This window comes from Andrena cerasifolii, chromosome 1 (genome assembly GCF_050908995.1).
Source record: "Andrena cerasifolii isolate SP2316 chromosome 1, iyAndCera1_principal, whole genome shotgun sequence".
NCBI classification, from domain to species: Eukaryota; Metazoa; Arthropoda; class Insecta; order Hymenoptera; family Andrenidae; genus Andrena; species Andrena cerasifolii.
In genome coordinates this window covers 1177212-1194501 of record NC_135118.1, presented here as the reverse complement: position 1 = coordinate 1194501, position 17290 = coordinate 1177212, and the positions used below count along the sequence as shown (strand labels likewise).

At 42.8% G+C, this 17290-nt stretch overlaps 4 protein-coding genes and 1 long non-coding RNA gene across 10 annotated transcripts in view; 2 read left to right on the top strand and 3 right to left on the bottom strand.

Annotated features, from left to right (window-relative positions):
- Positions 1–17290, top strand: part of LOC143373660 (uncharacterized) — a 423841-nt gene that overhangs the window by 159347 nt on the left and 247204 nt on the right. The gene's annotated exons all lie outside the window — the stretch shown is intronic.
- The window catches only part of LOC143374872 (uncharacterized), a 617708-nt gene that overhangs the window by 435539 nt on the left and 164879 nt on the right, over positions 1–17290 (top strand). The gene's annotated exons all lie outside the window — the stretch shown is intronic.
- Positions 1–17290, bottom strand: part of Wech (tripartite motif containing 71 protein wech) — a 320032-nt gene that overhangs the window by 205836 nt on the left and 96906 nt on the right. The gene's annotated exons all lie outside the window — the stretch shown is intronic.
- The window catches only part of LOC143373387 (uncharacterized), a 142369-nt gene that overhangs the window by 83555 nt on the left and 41524 nt on the right, over positions 1–17290 (bottom strand). The gene's annotated exons all lie outside the window — the stretch shown is intronic.
- On the bottom strand, positions 229–9057 carry LOC143368282 (uncharacterized). Its single transcript, XM_076810868.1, has 2 exons — positions 8755–9057; positions 229–3655 (listed from the first exon to the last, which is right to left on the bottom strand). The coding sequence occupies exons 1-2, from the start codon at positions 8877–8879 to the stop codon at positions 940–942; spliced, it is 2841 nt and encodes a 946-aa protein (XP_076666983.1). The 5' UTR covers positions 8880–9057; the 3' UTR covers positions 229–939.

The window sequence follows — 17290 nt, the reverse complement described above, 5'->3', positions numbered from 1 at the left end:
CTTTCCTCTTCGTGGCTTCTGGTGCTGACCCAGGGGACCGTCCTGTGCGTCCTGTTAACGCTCCCATCTCCGCGACATCTCCTCCAGCCGATCCAAGCAGTCGCACCGCTTGTCCGACTGGTGGTTGGAGATGCCATTTCCCGGCTGCTGTCCACCCTGTTGAGGCGGACCTCTTGGTTTACACAAACCGATGGAGAAGCCAAGATCCACGCCAACAGGGCTAGAGAAGCGGTTCCACGTATGTCCGCGCTCCACTGCGGACTGCTACTCTGTCGTAGCACAGACGTAGAATTCGGGAACGCGTATCCAGGCCGCGGTGGCAGTCCCCCGACACCTTGTCCCTCGTCGTGGGGTTTCGTGCTCTCTGAAACATTTTAAAGAAACAGAGGGCTGGGCTACGAAGGTAGTCTCCGCAGCCCAGTCCAGTAGATTAGCTTAGACTAATCTTCAGACTCTTCGTTCAGAACTTCAAACTCTCTCCTCGAGCGAGAGACTTCCTGGATCTTTGGTCGGCGAACGACCCATCCTGTCTAAACAACTACACTCTTCGGGGCTCTCTCTCATGGGGAATTAGTGACTTTGGATTGCAATTGCTTATTTCACAGCTCTTCATATGCGCTGGATGCACTCGCCGGTGCACTAGTCACTTTGGATTGCAATTGCTTATTTCACAGCTCTTCATATGCGCTGGATGCACTCGCCGGTGCACTAGTCACTTTGGATTGCAATTGCTTATTTCACAGCTCTTCATATGCGCTGGATGCACTCGCCGGTGCACTAGTGACTTTGGATTGCAAATGCTTATTTCACAGCTCTTCATATGCGCTGGATGCACTCGCCGGTGCACTAGTCACTTTGGATTGCAATTGCTTATTTCACAGCTCTTCATATGCGCTGGATGCACTCGCCGGTGCTATCGCGATGTTTTCATCCATCGTTTTATGTACTTTCTTGTGTACACGTAGCTGTTCCTCCTTTTTGTGTGTACGGAGGTTCTCTAATCGGCTGTTGTCGATTGTATCTGCTATCTATAATTTCTGGCAACATGCAGTCCTCATAGAACTTGCTCAGTTTGTCTTCCATTTCTGTTGCCCAGAATCGATCATCTCTCGTTACTGTTGTAACCTTCATTCCTTTCGGCGTCCATAAACAAAAATAGGCCCGTTGCCTTTTCGTTATGTGCAATTGTCCTTGCACTTGATAATAGTAATGATGATTTTGATTCATGTCATTACCCATGAAAATACGCCGTATATTACCAAGTTGCTTTATTGCTTCAGCAGGTGTTAAATCCTTGGCCGATTCAGGACACTTTACTTCGACGATTTTATCATGGTCCACGAGGCCGTCAGGAGTTGCACCTAAGTGAGGCACAGTGTCATCGATGAAGAGGCCACATGGTAGAATATGGATTCCTAATTCTTCTTCCATTTGTCTCAAGGCGTTTGCCTCGTTTTCCCTTCCGTATTGGAGAGCAGACAAATTTGGAAGTTGCGGGTACATTATACTCTTCACAGTATTTGCCCGTGGTGTAGTGTTTCGTAATCGGCATACCTTGCCGAAATTGGATGCAGTTAGTATTTTTTTTCTATAACTAATCCACTTTTCACTATTCGCCTGATTGCGAGTTTCCTCTTCGATCTCGCATCGCATTCTTTGCCAGTCATGGAGTACTGCCGCGTGCCTTTTACATTCGGAAGAGTATACTGTCTCTTCCATATCTGGTTTTTCTGCGTTAGGGCCGTAATCCGGGTCGCACGATTGTTTTTTATTTCGGAAGGAGGATGCTTTCGCTTCTTTTTTATATTCCCTTGCTTTTTCTGCTGCACGCTTCCGACGTCCTTCCAGCTTTCTTACCATAGTTGACGGCTCTTTATCCATTGCCGTACTCAATCTGCTAAACGCCTCTTTTGTATTATATTGGACGACTGCAGCGGAGACTCTGCCCTGATACGAGCCCCCTCGTCCAAAGTTTATCCTTTTGCCTCCGATGAATTTGGCAATGATATTATTAAAACTTTCAACAGCATTGTTATTTAAACCGTGCAGCAAACTGTCAGCTTTAGGGAAAAGTGGCTGCATCGCTTCTTCGATACTGTGATAAATACCAGCTTCTCCCAACCTTGGTACGTAGTCCTCTCTGTTTGGATCAGAGTATTTCTTACAGAAGTATGCTAACTTCTGACACTCCTTGTGTTCACCGAAAACGTGACTCGGTACATTCCTCAAGTCTTCCTTCAAATTTCTTACTCGTTCCTCGAGTGTTATTTCTTCTTGCAACCGGTATTCTGCAGCTTTCTTTATACCAGTACGCAAGCGGAGAGCATTATTCTTTACGACAGCTCTTAGGTCTTTATCGCGGCCTTTTGTTGCGATTTCGTTTATTTTTTTACTGAAATTGCGTAGCAGGTGATTGGTGCATTCTATTTTTCGTACCTGCACCAGGTAGTTTTTATATGGATCACTGTCCAATATCTTTTTGTACACACTGCTATCGCCATCGGCAACTAATATAGTGTATATTAGGCCGTGCATATCTATGCTGCAATTGAAGCCTTCGACAATAGCAACACTCTCCATGCCAGTTGAACTCTGATTACGGCCCCAGTTCTTGAAGCAACGATGCTCGCGCGGTTCTTCCTTCTTCGTACCTGCTATTTGGCAAGTCATGCAGAATTTATTCTTCACGCTGATGTACAGCACTTTCTTCGTGTAGTATCCCACGATGGCTCCTACGCCAGAGAGAGAATTGTAATCTCCTCCGCGGTAGGACCTTTTCATCCAGCTGCCATCCGCGACAACTGGAATAAACGGTAGATTGGATTCTGCATGTACGTCGCCTCTTGATATAGCTAATTCTTTCTCCTCTTTTCCTGCATCTTCCATTTCGCGTTGTGCGGCCACTTCGAGGGCATCGATTAGGTCATTCTGACATTTCTCGTAGATCCTTTTCGTCATACAGGATACGTTCACGGCAGTCAGTATGTCCTCCAGTTGATTATATCCGCCGCCCGTCATCATTGTTGCGGAAACAGCGGCGCGGTTGATATCCATAGTGGCATCACTCTTCCGAAGACAGGATATGTGCTCTGTGTATTTGCACATTTTGCACTCTACATAATACACATTTTCTAGTCCATTCCGTTGACATCTAATTATTTCAAAATGTTCGATGCCATAGCCAATAGTGGAATGTTTTCCAAGATTTTGTATTTGTTCGAAAACATACGGAAAATCAACGAAGTCTACTCCTTCTGAAATTGGATTTTCCGGCTGTTCTGGTTCTGTATTTTCTACCACCCAGTAATCAGCATCGCTTCCAACATCTTGAGTCGTTTCGTCGTTGATGTCTCTTACGGATTGTATCTCATCGCTGTCTCTGTCGAAATCTATTTCTTGCACAATTCTTTCTTCGTTCGACTCGAAATGCACATCTTCTACAATTTCCTCTTCGTCCGCATTGAAATTTATTTCTTCAATAATATCTTCTGCGTCCGTATTGAAATGTACTTCTTCTACAATTCCTTCGATAATTGGAGAATCTTCAAAATTTTCATCCGCAGCAGATGTGCTTGGATGTGTTCCGTATGAGATACCTGCTTCCGCCACGGTATCCTGAATTACAGTGAGGCACGCTGTGTTCTTCAATCGTTGCCTGCACGTAAAGAGTCAATAATCAGTAACACGTGGCACATATATAGAAATAAGAAAAACATACAGCAGAAAAGAAAATCAAGTATAGTAAAAGAAGATATACAGTAAAATCTCGATGTAAGCGAAAGCCTCGGAACGATACCCCTGTACGTGTGAGACAATACTAACGCAATCAAAATTTAAAATTTGTATTTTTGGTTTCATTTTCATGAAACTTCTACCAACATGTTTGTTACAATCTCCTAATTAAAATGATACCAAATACAACATAAATCGGACAACTTTTACTTATCGTGAATACGAATCGTTTATATTTATATAATTATCCAAACCATATCGTGTTTGGTGTCATTTTAATCAGAAAGTCCTCACAAATATGTTGGTAAACAATTTATAAAGAGAGCCAAAAATAAAATACTTTTAATTGTGAACCTCGTTTGTATCGGTGTTGTCTCTCACCGATTTTCAATTTCGGATCGGGTTATACGATCGGCCCTCGAGCCATATTACACGCTTCACTGGTTCCAAGAGGGAACACTCCAACTAAGGGTGATATAAATTAACACCAATCATACATAGTCATGATTTTAAACCCTAATCGAGATGTTACTGTGGTTCCTATATTTTTAGAAGTTTGTCGATAGAAGCCTCGAACGTAGGAGAAGAGAGCGAGTGGAAAAAAGGACTGCTGATTGTCTCCAACTTTTTCATTCGCTATACTTCTCTGCGGCCGAAACATATTACCACTAAATATGTGTTATTCAAATTATACCGTGTTTGGTGTCATTTATCATTAGAGAAACATCACAAATGTTACGATGCTATGTTCATGAAAATATTGTTATTGCATTACTGTGAATATCATTCTAATTTATCTTCGCGATACGAAGAAGGACGTGATACAAATGTTCTTCTTAGACAACGTGATCCCCTCGCTACGCAAACCGAAGGACATGCACTTTTGGCCCGTTTTCTTTTCACACGCACACATCTGCACAACCGTCTCTGCTACTCGCAAGCAGAGGCAGCCACAAGCAGACATGCTGTGCTGCGATACGCGGCTGTGTGTGTGTGGAGGCACGCGTGCACTTGACCGCGTGTGAAAAAGAATACTTTTCGCATTTCAATCCTGGGTAATTCAACGCAAAATCGGACATTTTTCGGAGTACCATTTGGGATTTTTGTGAAACTTGCATATGTTGTAGTCTTTAGTGATACATAAATGTATTTCAAAGCATATTTTAAATTTTCAACATTGTGGAAATTGACTTTGTTTCCATTCAATTATAACTGTTGAACTAAGAGAAAGGTAAGAATGACCCGATATGAAAGTGTATAACTGTCAAGACAAATTCAACCATATGGTGTGCTATGACTTTCAAGGCCACCGAAGATTATGAATGAAAGAAATAGATAGTTGTATATTGTAGCACGCACGGCTGAGTCTGTCGAGCCGGTGCTGGACGGCGCAGCGTCACATTCAATTAATTTTCATGCCACCAATTCTAAAGTGTTCGCGTTTCTGAAAACGTGACCATAAAGAGCACAAGTACGGCTGTATCCTCATTTTTTTTTTCAAATTTTTAAATAGTGCCCTGCTAGTATAAAATTGCATTTGTTTAAAACAATTTCAGAAGGAATGGTCTAAAATTTGTTTTTTTTTTAAGAGACATCATTTTTATTGGGTACTTTTCCCCAGTGTAAGCACTCAAAAGCACATTCTTACCTGTCTCTTTGTTCAACAGTTATAATTGAAAACAGTCAATTTCCACAATCTTGAAAATTTTTAAACTCGCGTGGAATGACCCTCCTTGAATGTCTAGAATACTGTAGAGAGAGAGAGAGAGAGAGAGAGAGAGAGAGAGAGAGAGAGAGAGAGAGTTGGTAATAATACAATTGAAATGGTACAGCATTGTACATGACACACAGGACCATATTTCTAATAAATTATACCCTGAAGAAATAAAAATATTGCCAAAAAAACATTTTGTCCTTTTGCGCATTCAGACAATACTCCGCAGAGAGGATAGACCGGAAATCCAAATCATTGTCATATTTTTAACGTTGTACCTCAATTCAACGAGGGGCTGCAGGGTGGTCTTTCGTTTTATGGAACGTTGTAAAATAATGAAGAAACGAAGGGTCCGAGAAACACGTGTCGTTTGCCTTTCGCGAAATAAACCCTACTTGACCGCGCCGATGTTGTAGATCCGTCTGGTTCTCGTCCACGAGCACGCTTTCCAGCACATCACCCTGTCTGTTTAGATAGCTTTTCGAAAGCGTGGTACTGACCTCGACTTTTGTTACCCTCGCACAAGGCGAGTCGATGGGGGCGCGCGAAGAATTGTTTTCGATTTTTCGGCAAGGGCTGCCTGCCTGTAGCACAGATGGGCAAAATTTTTGCCTGTACGGCCCTTGGGGTCAGTTGGATTTTAGCTTGAGTCAGAACAAATATAATTAGTTTTCTTACGTCCGGATAGATGTTTGTGGTACTCAGGAATGCATGAAAAATTTCACGATCGATATTGCCAGGAAACGGGACCGTTACGTTTGTTTATTGTAGATTAAGTCAACCCTACACATCGGTGCGGATACCGATTACATATTACCCGGACGAAATCCCAACATAGATACATAGCGAGAAATCGAAATACCATCCTGTGACACGTCAATAAAAGAATATACTGTTCTATTACAAAAACTAACTGGACCTTGACATCGCTTCCAGTACTTCATTCTTTAAAAAAAAGTTTGTACCATTATGTCGGATGGGACTGATACTAAACAGGAATGTATTAAACAATTTTCACTTATTGGAGTAATTTGTAAGTAAGAAAAGATTAAAAAGGGGACAGTGTTACACGTATTCAATAAATTCTGTCTCATCGTCCCTCTAGGTATAGGTATTCAACGAACGGTATTCTCCGATGCTCGCGGTTACTTCGTCGCTGTCAATGGGTCGTAAAAGAGAAGGATAGAATGCAGGTCGTAGCAGTCGAGAAATAAAGCCAGCGCCTCGGCTGCTAACACAGATACACAGTGTTGCCAGTGCAACGTTATGCGGGACCACTTATTTAGCGGAGGGGGAACACCTAAACGAGTGGTGGTAACGTGTGCGTCAGTGACGTCATCACGCATACGTTACAACCACTCCTGTAGATGTTCCTCTCCGCTAAATAAACGGTCCTGCGTAATGTTGCTGGCAACCCTGCAGATACACAACAATCTTTCAATAGCAATAACGGCTCAACTTTTTTACGTTTAATTTTTTCTGCATAAACATTTCTTTCAAATATTCATAACATTTTCCTGGTTATGGAGTCATTCCACGCGAACTCGGACACTTTTCGGAGTAACATTTCGGATTTTGGTGCAACTTGGATATGTTGTAGTTTATTAACATATCTCGAAGGATTTTTGAAAATTTAAAAAATTGTGGATGTTGCAGCTCTTTGAAATGTAGTGTTTACTTTTTTCCAAAAATTGTAACTTTTGCACTTAAAAACCGATAAAAATGACCTTTGGGTGCTTACACTGGAGATATAAGAGTACCTAATAAAAATTATTTTACTTCGAATTTGTGACCATTTATTTTGCAATTCTTGTAAACAAATGCAGTTTTACAATTGAAGGCACCCTTTTAAAAATTTGAAAAAATAGGAGGATATAGCCCTGTTTGTCCTCTTTACGGACATGTTTTAAAAAACGTGGACATTTTAAAATTGGCCAAATGAAAATTAATTGAATGTAATGCTGCGTCAAATCGCACCGGCTCGACTGACTGAGCCGTGCGATACTCGCAGCGGCCAAGCGGCTATATCTGCTATTCTTATACAGTGTTCTATAATATGATAAGTATTTGTAAAAAACTGAAGAAGGAAAATTTTCTTCTGTTTTTTATACACAACATAATACGGTCTATCATCTTTTGGTGTTCGCGATATTTTCCGTGAATCGAAGGTGACCTTCCTAATAATTTTTATTAGGTACTCTTATATCTCCAGTGTAAGCACCCAAAGGTCATTTCTATCGGTTTCTTAGTGCAAAAGTTACAATTTTTAGAAAAAAGTAAACACTACATTTCAAAGAGCTGCAACATCCACAATTTTTTAAATTTTCAAAAATTCTTCGAGATATGTTAATAAACTACAACATATCCAAGTTGTACCAAAATCCGAAATGTTACTCCGAAAAGTGTCCGAGTTCACGTGGAATGATCCTATGATGAGAGCAAATATGATATAATGTCGACCATTTTTGGTCGAAACCGATATTACATCGTGTAACGTGTACGAGAAAATCTGTGTGAAAATATCTTGCTACGAAATAGAATTCGCTTTCAGCGTAGTAGTATCCACAAGTGGAGGGTACTTTAGAAGTCATAAACATTGCCCGGACTGGGCCAAAGGTTTCCAGTGAGGCCTGGAGAATGTTTCGAAGAATGCGCTTTTCAATGAAAGAATTTTGCTGAAGATACACATGGACGTATATATTGCGGACAAAATTCAACAAAAGAAAAAGCACTGTGTATTTCGTATTCCACGAGTAACTACATATGCTGAACATCGAATCGCAAATCATTGATGACTGTCGCTAATTTTAAACATTATCTTCTACGTCACATAAATAGAATTTAAAGTGCATGTTTCATCCATTCGAAGCTACGTACAACGATTGAAATAGTCGCAACTGCATTATAAAGGAAGCATACCTAACGAAACGCGGATAGTTTGAAAGTTTTATGCTAATAAAACGCATATAGTTTCTATAACATATATAACGAAATTTAAAATTTCTACATTTCGTCTCATCGGCATGAAAGTTGCAGAAACGTGTTGTTGACATTTTTTCACATCAAAATGAGTCCAAACACGATATAAATCGGATTATTAATTAATTAAATAATGATGAACATGCGTTGCGGTGCGCATAGCATAGAATATGCGTACGTAAAGCGTGAAAGATAGCTGTGTTGATATACATACATATTTGAAGAATATGAATAATACTATATTATATACAATAAAATACCGTGCTACTACTACTACTACATCTCAAACTATGACTTCATACAAATCTGTACCATAAAACGTAACTTACCTTTCTAGACGTTTTTTATTTTTTCTGGACAAACGCTTTACAGATAGCATAGGGCGCTTCCTTTTTATATCACCCTTCGAATTGCGCTGGTTTCTGGCATCTGCGGCTTCATTCTTTGATTCCATGGCAATGGAATGATCACACACACTTATCAACACTACAGTGACGAACCACGCGGAAATGGAACAATTCACAAATTATGAATATTCCATATATCAATATCCGCGCATCAAATAAAAGCCCGATTGCTTTCTCCGTCTTCACCGTAGTGCAAACGACAAGAAACTGATCAGCTAGCGTTGTCGGTGCAATGGTTACAGATGCTGAGAGGCTAAACAGAAAATGGTGGGAAAGGGACGGATATACGCGTCCTGTTCCTCTCTTTCTCATTAGGATTGGTGGTATGCTGATACATTTACGTAGATTGTATCTATTTCCGGGAATACTGTCTGGTGCTCAGAAATGTGCACAGGAAAGAATTTTTTATTATCCTGTGCATACTCTTTTGACGTATCACCGACTTTATTAGCGAGGAATTCATATTTCGTTCTACCATTATCCTTTCCCATTTGCCTGACGGTGATGAAGGAACACCCGCAAGTATGCGCGAGCACGCGCCGCGTTTTCAAACCTTTGCGCATTCGAACTTTTACGCGGGCCGATGACGCTCTGCTCGGTCCTTGGTGCGAGTGAAATACAAAATCTTGAGGGAGTGAGAAAGGCAATTTGGGCCCTGTCCACCCTTGAGGGTAGCAAAGGCTCGAGCGTCAGAAAAAAAGCGACTGCCAAGCAGTACAGATCGTAAGTACCTTCGCGCTTGCTATCCCTGTCTTTTTCACTATATGTGCCGGTTATTCTGAAAGTGGGCCACGTCCAAATTTTTCGTTTGTTACATTTCACTTATTTTTTATGTATTCTATCAACGTGATATATGATAAACGTAAAGTTCAATTTCTTTTCTTTTTAAATTTCGACCGACGCCACTTTCATAATAACTAACATACTTTTACATTTTATTTCCAAACCAAGACTGTATTTAGACATATTCCGGGTAAAGTTTCCGATTACCGTCATAGTATTGTTGTAATTTTTTGTGCAAAATCTATCGTGTGAACTGTGATTGTTTGAGTGTCCGCGTGTTTCTCAAGCTGCGTATCGCCATTGCGAGGCTGCCTCGCATGGCACACCTCGCGGAGTGGACAGTCTGGAGACTACCTCGACCATGTTTATTTTACGAGGCATCAGCAGTCGATTTTTCGACGTGCTCAAAGGTGCCTCGCAGCCCCATGATCAAAAATCGCATGGCTCGGGCGACGCAAATATCATGCTGGAGGTAGCGAGAGACTGTCGCACGCGCCTCCCACGCAAAGTGATCATGATCGAGGTAGTCTCCAGACTCTCCACTCCGCGAAGCGTGCCTCGCGCGGCAGCCTCGCAATGTCGATATGCAGCTTCACGCTCAGAGATTCGTGTATTCATTCTCATGTAGACCAGAGATGGGCAAAAATAATATCTAGATATACTCGAATAAAAGATACTTTACGTTTATTCGTTATTCGCAGCTTTGAATAACACGATTTATCTTCATTCGAAACATCACGGATAAACAAATTTCAAGAAGAATCAGAGTTAGGCAAAAAGTAAACTAATTACAAATTACGATTAAAATGTAATTGTGTAATCAATTACACAATTACATTTTAATCGTAATTTGTAATTAGTTTACTTTTTGCCCAACTCTGATTCTTCTATTGCATTTTCTTACGTTCAATAATTTCAATGTTTCTTCGACTCGTTTTTAGATGTCTGAGAAAAGAACCGTTCAAAATGTAGAAGAGGAAGGGACTCCGTCTCGAGGACGGAGTCCGCGCAAGGAGGGGACTCCGTCCTCGCGACGGAGCCCGCAAAAGAAACAGACACCGTCCTCGCGACGGAGCCCGCGAATGGAACGGACTCCGTCCTCGCGAGGACGGAGTCCGCGCAAGGAAAGCACTCCGTCCTCGAGACGGAGTCCGCCGACGCCATCTGCGACGACGCTATGGATGGAGAGAGCGGTCGAATACAGGCAGAAGGTATGTAGATAACCATTTCTTACATTTTCATGAAAGTGTGAAAGCGTCTAGTCATTATTGCAGTAATTAACATAAGATTTATGTTTATTGTTCGTATTACAGTACAGCCAGCTAAAAAAAAAATTGAGGAAGGAAATTTATGGAGGTGGAAGAGGAGGGCGAGGAGGGAGAGGAGGAAGAGGAGGAAGTCGAGGAAGAGGAGGAAGTCGAGGAAGAGGAGGGAGTGGAGGAAGAGGAGGTAGGGGAGGAAGAAGAGGTAGAGGAGGACGAGGAGGAAATGTTATAAATTATAATTTTTATAATTAATAAATCAAGACAATTATATATTTAGTCGTCATTTTTTTATTCGAAAGCCTTATATCTGTCGGCCATGATTAATTTTCTCGTATTTATTCGTACTTTAGTTGCGGATCATATATTTAGTCGAGAAAGTACGAATAAATACGAGAAAATTATTCATGGCCGATAATTGAATTAACCTTTTTGAATTAATTTTTTTCATTTGTAAGAGATGTTATAAGTATAAATGAATAAAACACGAGTATATCGTTTAGAAATGTTTAGAAAAGATATACTCGTGTTTTATTCATTTATACTTATAAACTGAAAAATGGTGCCAATACATGCACTTGATTGTTCTTTTTTCCAAAAAAGCCAGTGGAAATATCATTTTCTAAATGTGACGTATACGTTACACTGGGCATGTACGGAGTATAATGTGGCTCAATAAATACAAAATTTGATGCATGTGTACTATAATGTATAAGGGATGTTATAAGTATAAATGAATAAAACACGAGTATATCTTTTCTAAACATTTCTAAACGATATAGTCGTGTTTTATTCATATATATAAGTATAAATGACATTTATAAGTATAAATGAATAAAACACGAGTATATCTTTTCTAAACATTTCTAAACGATATAGTCGTGTTTTATTCATTTATACTTATAACATCCCTTATACATTATAGTACACATGCATCAAATTTTGTATTTATTGAGCCACATTATACTCCGTACATGCCCACTGTAACGTATACGTCACATTTAGAAAATGATATTTCCACTGGCTTTTTTGGGAAAAAGAACAATCAAGTGCATGTATTGGCACCATTTTTCAGTTAACTAAACGCAATAAATAATTGTTTTCCGCCGGGAAAATTGTCTGCGCACTAAAGTAATGTCCATCTCTGGTATTTTGTCATATAATTGAAGCAGTGAGAGCAACAACGGACTCACCCACATTTTTTTTCGAAAGTGAGTTAGTAGCAATAACGTATTCCAATAGGCTTTACTAATCATATCGATGGCCTAGTGCACACATAAATAATACAACAATGCAAAAAGTATTTATTTAATTATAAAGTATCATTGAATGATTGATCCTGTGAAAAACGCTAAAAGGAGACATACAATATGTGTGCATTCCATCGATGTACAATAGGAAAAATTTTTGTTTGAAGTAGGTTAGTCCGTTGTTGTTCTAACTGCCTGAATTACTATGACATAAATACGACAGCGATTTCAAGTGATGTATACAGGGTGTCCCACTAAGGAGTGGACAGCGCAATATCTCTTAAAGTATTGTCGATAAAAATATAAAAAAAATAGGGAATTGCATGGTTCGAGGAGGCCCATTTATTAGCGCGAACGAATTTTGTTTCCGATTATTATTTTAAAAGATACGATGGTCAAGTTCGGTTTTTCAAATGGAACTATTTTTTTTGAAGACCTGAGTTGATAGTGCGTTCCAAGACAAATTCAATAAGCTTTAATGTATACACTTTATTTCCACTGGTTTTTAAGATATTGCGCTTGCAAAATTACTGATTTTCACTGGAAGAAAACCCTCTGGAATAGGAAGGACCGGGGTCGGTCTTACTGGCGCTACGGGTGGCATTGCCTGTTGAAACTGATACCTACCTGCCAAAGGTCTACGCCAGAAATGGCAGGCCCAAAGGCTGGACAATTCTTTTCCGTCGGAAATGCTACTTAGGTAGGTACATCTGCGGTATCGAGAAGCGCATCGTTACTTTTATTTCGCACTTGCTTCTACGCTCGGGAGGCCGGTTCTTTTGGGAGGGATGCAAGTTGGATTGGTTAAGTTAGGAGGAGTGAAAGTTGCTAGACTAAATTTCAACCATAGGGAGCAGATTGTATCAGAACCAATCCAACTTGCATCCCTCCCAAAAGAACCGGCCATCCGAGCGTAGAAGCAAGTGCGAAATAAAAGTAACGATACCTACCTAAGTAGCATTTCTGACGGAAAAGAATTGTCCAGCCTTTGGGCCTGCCATTTCTGGCGTAGACCTTTGGCAGGTAAGTATCCATTTCAACAGGCAGTGCCACCCGTGGCGTCAGTAAGACCGCCCCCGGTTTTTGGCATTTCAGAGGGGTTTCTTGCAGTGAAAATCAGTAAATTTGCAAGCGCAATATCTTAAAAACCAGTGGAAATAAAGTGTATACATTAAAGCTTATTGAATTTGTCTTGGAACGTACTATCAACTCAGGTCTTCAAAAAAAATAGTTCCATTTGAAAAACCGAACGTGACCATCGTATCTTTTAAAATAATAATCGGAAACAAAATTCGTTCGCGCTAATAAATGGGCCCCCTCGAACCATGCAATTCCCTATTTTTTTATATTTTTATCGACAATACTTTAAGAGATATCGCGCTGTCCACTCCTTAGTGGGACACCCTGTATGTAACGGTAAAAGCGTTAATTTAGTAAATGTATACAATCCCCAGCAGTTCCTATGTCAATGTATGCCTAAAATGAATATAACCTAACCTACAATCGTCCGAAAATGCATACATTGACTCCATCATGCTTTTATTGTGGCTCGTATATCCAGCTATCGCTTCAGTTTTGCTATGAATCCACGTTGGCAGTCCTCCCGAGTAGGCGCCATCTCGTATCTACTACCTTAACTAAATTTGTCACGTGACTTGCTCTGTATTATCGCCAATATGGCGGAACTCTGATTTGGGAATGCAGTCACGATTTTTCGTTTTTCGTTCTTATATGAGCAGATTTTGGCCTAGGAGAGGTCTCATTCGAAAGAAGAAGATTCAATGCGGAGCGCTCTGCTCACCGTTTGAGTCACAAAACTCTTTTAGTGACCTAAAAATGCTTGGATTCTGCGGGGATATTTTGTCGACGTTTGCTTTACTTTGGACACTGATATTATTACATATCAACACAATCTCGTTGAACCATGAGCAGAGCGCTCCGCATTGAACCTTTCTCTTTCAAATGAGACCTCGCCCAGCCCCAAATCTGCTCATATAAGGACGAAAAACGAAAAATCCCGAACCCATGTTTCGGGCCAGATTGTGTCGGTATACAGCGCGCTGCATTACCCGTGTCTACCCCCTTAAGGGCGACGATGCCCCGCCGGCGCAATGGCGACGCGGCCGCGTTTCGCGTGTCCACCCTGGTCCAGACGGTCGCGTCCGAGTGGTGACGGTGCGCACAACACAGGGCGAATCCCTGCAGCCGATCACTCACGTCGTACTGCTCCCGTGTTTCCCCGCTCCTGCTGACGGAGGCCACGACGTGAACAATGCCTGTAGCACCCCGCAATAATTGTAACGCGCCTCTCCGGTCAACTTTGTAGCGTCACTGCATGTCACGGCGGGCAGACGCCATGCGTCGGCATCCGCTAAGGTCGGCCCGGTCCACCGGGCCAAAGCGGGCGGAATCTGATGGCCAAAAATTAGCGCGCCGCGTCGCGAGAGCGTGTAAACGTGATGACACACCGTCCGTTAGGACGGTTACGCGGTTCCCACGTTTTTGCATGGGATTCGAGCGTTGCGCTCTTTTGGGAATCCGGCCGTTATTACCAAGAACACCTCGACAATAGCAACACGTTCTCGCACGCACGATTAGCCGAATCTTTGTCGCCCAGGGACCCACGGTTTTTCTGTACTTTTCTAAAACGATCCTTCGAGCCATCGCGCCCAGCACCTTGTATATAGTTTTGTACATATCTCTGTTTCGTGTTAATTGCGTGTTTCGTGAGTCGTGTTTGTTCTTGCTATATTTCTGTGGAGTGCTCGTGTTCATTGTAACGACGCCCACTTTGGCCAATAATCGTGCCGTCCCAACAACCGTTGATTTCTGTTGGAATGCATCCCTTCCCTGGCCATTTCCAGTGGTGATCCACATCGCCTCTCCCAGGCATATAAAGAAACAGTCAACAAACTGCATAGGTACTCCCTTTCTTCCTGTATCTTTTCATCAGGCGTATTGATGTTGGATAATACATTTTAATTACTAGTTCCCAAAAACTATTCAGGCTGGTCGGCCAGAGCATTTCGCAAGGGTCGCGGTTTATGACCGGATTGTCCCGCTAGTCGGCGGTAGAGAACGGTTTCTAATAGTTTTGAGTAATGTATGGCTTAATTGAATTCGCATCGGAAAAGGGAAATAGGAACGGTATGCACTGTCTTTTTTTGAGGACTGACCGGCCATCTTGGATCGGGAACGGACGCGCCTCGTGACGCTCCGCAGTTTTCGGTTCTTTTAGTCGGTATAAACCAAGTTGTTTTTTGCTCCGTGTGATCCCTCGCGACACGTTAGTGACCGTGAATGTTTTGTGACATTTGGAAGTGCGATACCTGTGCTGGAACCCCAGAAATCGTCGAAAATCGGGATAGCGTCGGTTGGAGGCGTCACTCGGAGCGCGTCATATACGTATCGGCGTATATCTTCCCCGTGCATCGCTGCATCACCAAACCCCCAATTGCCCGCGTGCAGTCCCGCGTACCGAATAGCTAGACACCTTCAGAATTAGAATCAGTCCTTTATTAAGAGTGTTATTGCAGTTTAACTGAACTTTTGACAAGTGTAGGTTAGAGCGGCCATCTTGGCGGCCATCTTGGGCGCCATCTTGGTCGTTGCCCCCCCCCTCCCGCGCGGTATTCTAGCTGTCACCATGTCCAGTATCATGGACGGTGACTCCACGGACTTCGAGTCTGTCCCCATCCGCCAGAAGAAATCACAGAGGAAGAGGAAAATTCTCTCGGACCTCGAATCTGACTGTTCCTCCGCCGCGAAATTCAAGGAACCGCGCAAACCCACGAAGCAGAAAGTGGCCAATTCTGTCCCGAAAATTGATGCTCCCAACCCCGCCCCACCTCGCAACGGAGACGCTGGATCCGAAGCACCCGCGACCTCTATTCAGGACCTTAAGACCAGATCCGAGAAGACTTATAAGAAAGTGTTGACCTTTTTAACATCCCCGGAAAACGCGGCCGACCCCGAGACCGTGGGCTTCGTCATGGCGAGCATCGGCAAATTCCAGGCCCTTCTAAACGAGTCCCTCCTCTACAGCAGCCGCCTCGAGGGCCGTATCGAGGCCCTCAGGGCTGAAAACATTGATCAGCGGCGCGTCGTGTCCAACGCCGTTGAGAAATGCTCGAGCCAGCCCCCTCCCCATCGCCAAATGACTTTCGCGGAACGCGTCGGAGTGAAGTCCCGAGTGGCGGCGGCCTCCAACCTGAAGCAAGACCCACCAAACGTCGTCACAATTGTACCGAGTGACACCGTGGCATATGAAAGCAGCGACAAGACTAAGCTGGCCGTCCTGGAAATGATCTCCGCGAAAGCGGAAAAGCTGCAGGTCAGGAATGTCCGCAGAATCCAGGGCAACGGCATCTTTGTGGAAACAGCGAAGAAAAGTGACATTTCCGCGCTGGTCTCCAACGAGAAGCTGAAGGCAGCTGGTTTTGTCGTCGGGACACCTGCCAAGAGGAGCCCTCGTGTCATTGTATACGACGTCCCGAGATCCGACAACGACACCGCAACGCTCGAGTCCATCTTCGAGCAGAACGCGGAAGGGGTAGAGAAAACTCTGCTCATGCAGGAATCCAGACTCGCCTTCAAAACCGGCGACAGAGCGAGAGACAGCTGCAACTGGGTCTTAGAGGTTTCCAAAAAGGTAAGAGACATTCTTATAAATAAGGAACGCCTTTATATTGGCTGGAAGTGCTGCAGGCTCCAGGATTACGTAGCAGCAACTCGCTGCTACAAATGCCACAGCTTCGGGCACACCACCAAATTTTGCAGGGCCGAAAAAGAATCCTGTGGCCACTGCGCAGCGCAGGGCCACTGTTTCAAGAACTGCCCCAATAAAAGCAAACCCCCCACCTGCACTAACTGCATAAAATCCGGGAAGCAATCCACCCATACCGTCACCGACAAACATTGCCCAGCTTACACAGCTGCTGTAAACCAGGCCCTCTCTAGAACCGATTATGCCTATTAGAACCCCACTTGCCGATCGCTGCCTCAAAATCGTACAGTTGAACATGCGTAGATCTAGAACTGTCACCCTAGAAATGCAGAAACTATTAGAGGAAAAGAACATCGACATCCTCCTAATGCAGGAGCCTTATAACGTCAAGGGGCGCTTTGTAGGCTTCAGCAGCGGTACCAAAATAGTTTCGGGGG

Bases quoted from the DNA above. Each gene is read 5' to 3' on its own strand.
- LOC143368282 (XM_076810868.1), bottom strand. From the start codon at position 8,879: ATGGAATCAAAGAATGAAGCCGCAGATGCCAGAAACCAGCGCAATTCG. The intron at 3,656-8,754 runs GTAAGTTACGTT...CTTTACGTGCAG, and splicing joins AATAAAAAACGTCTAGAAAG to GCAACGATTGAAGAACACAG.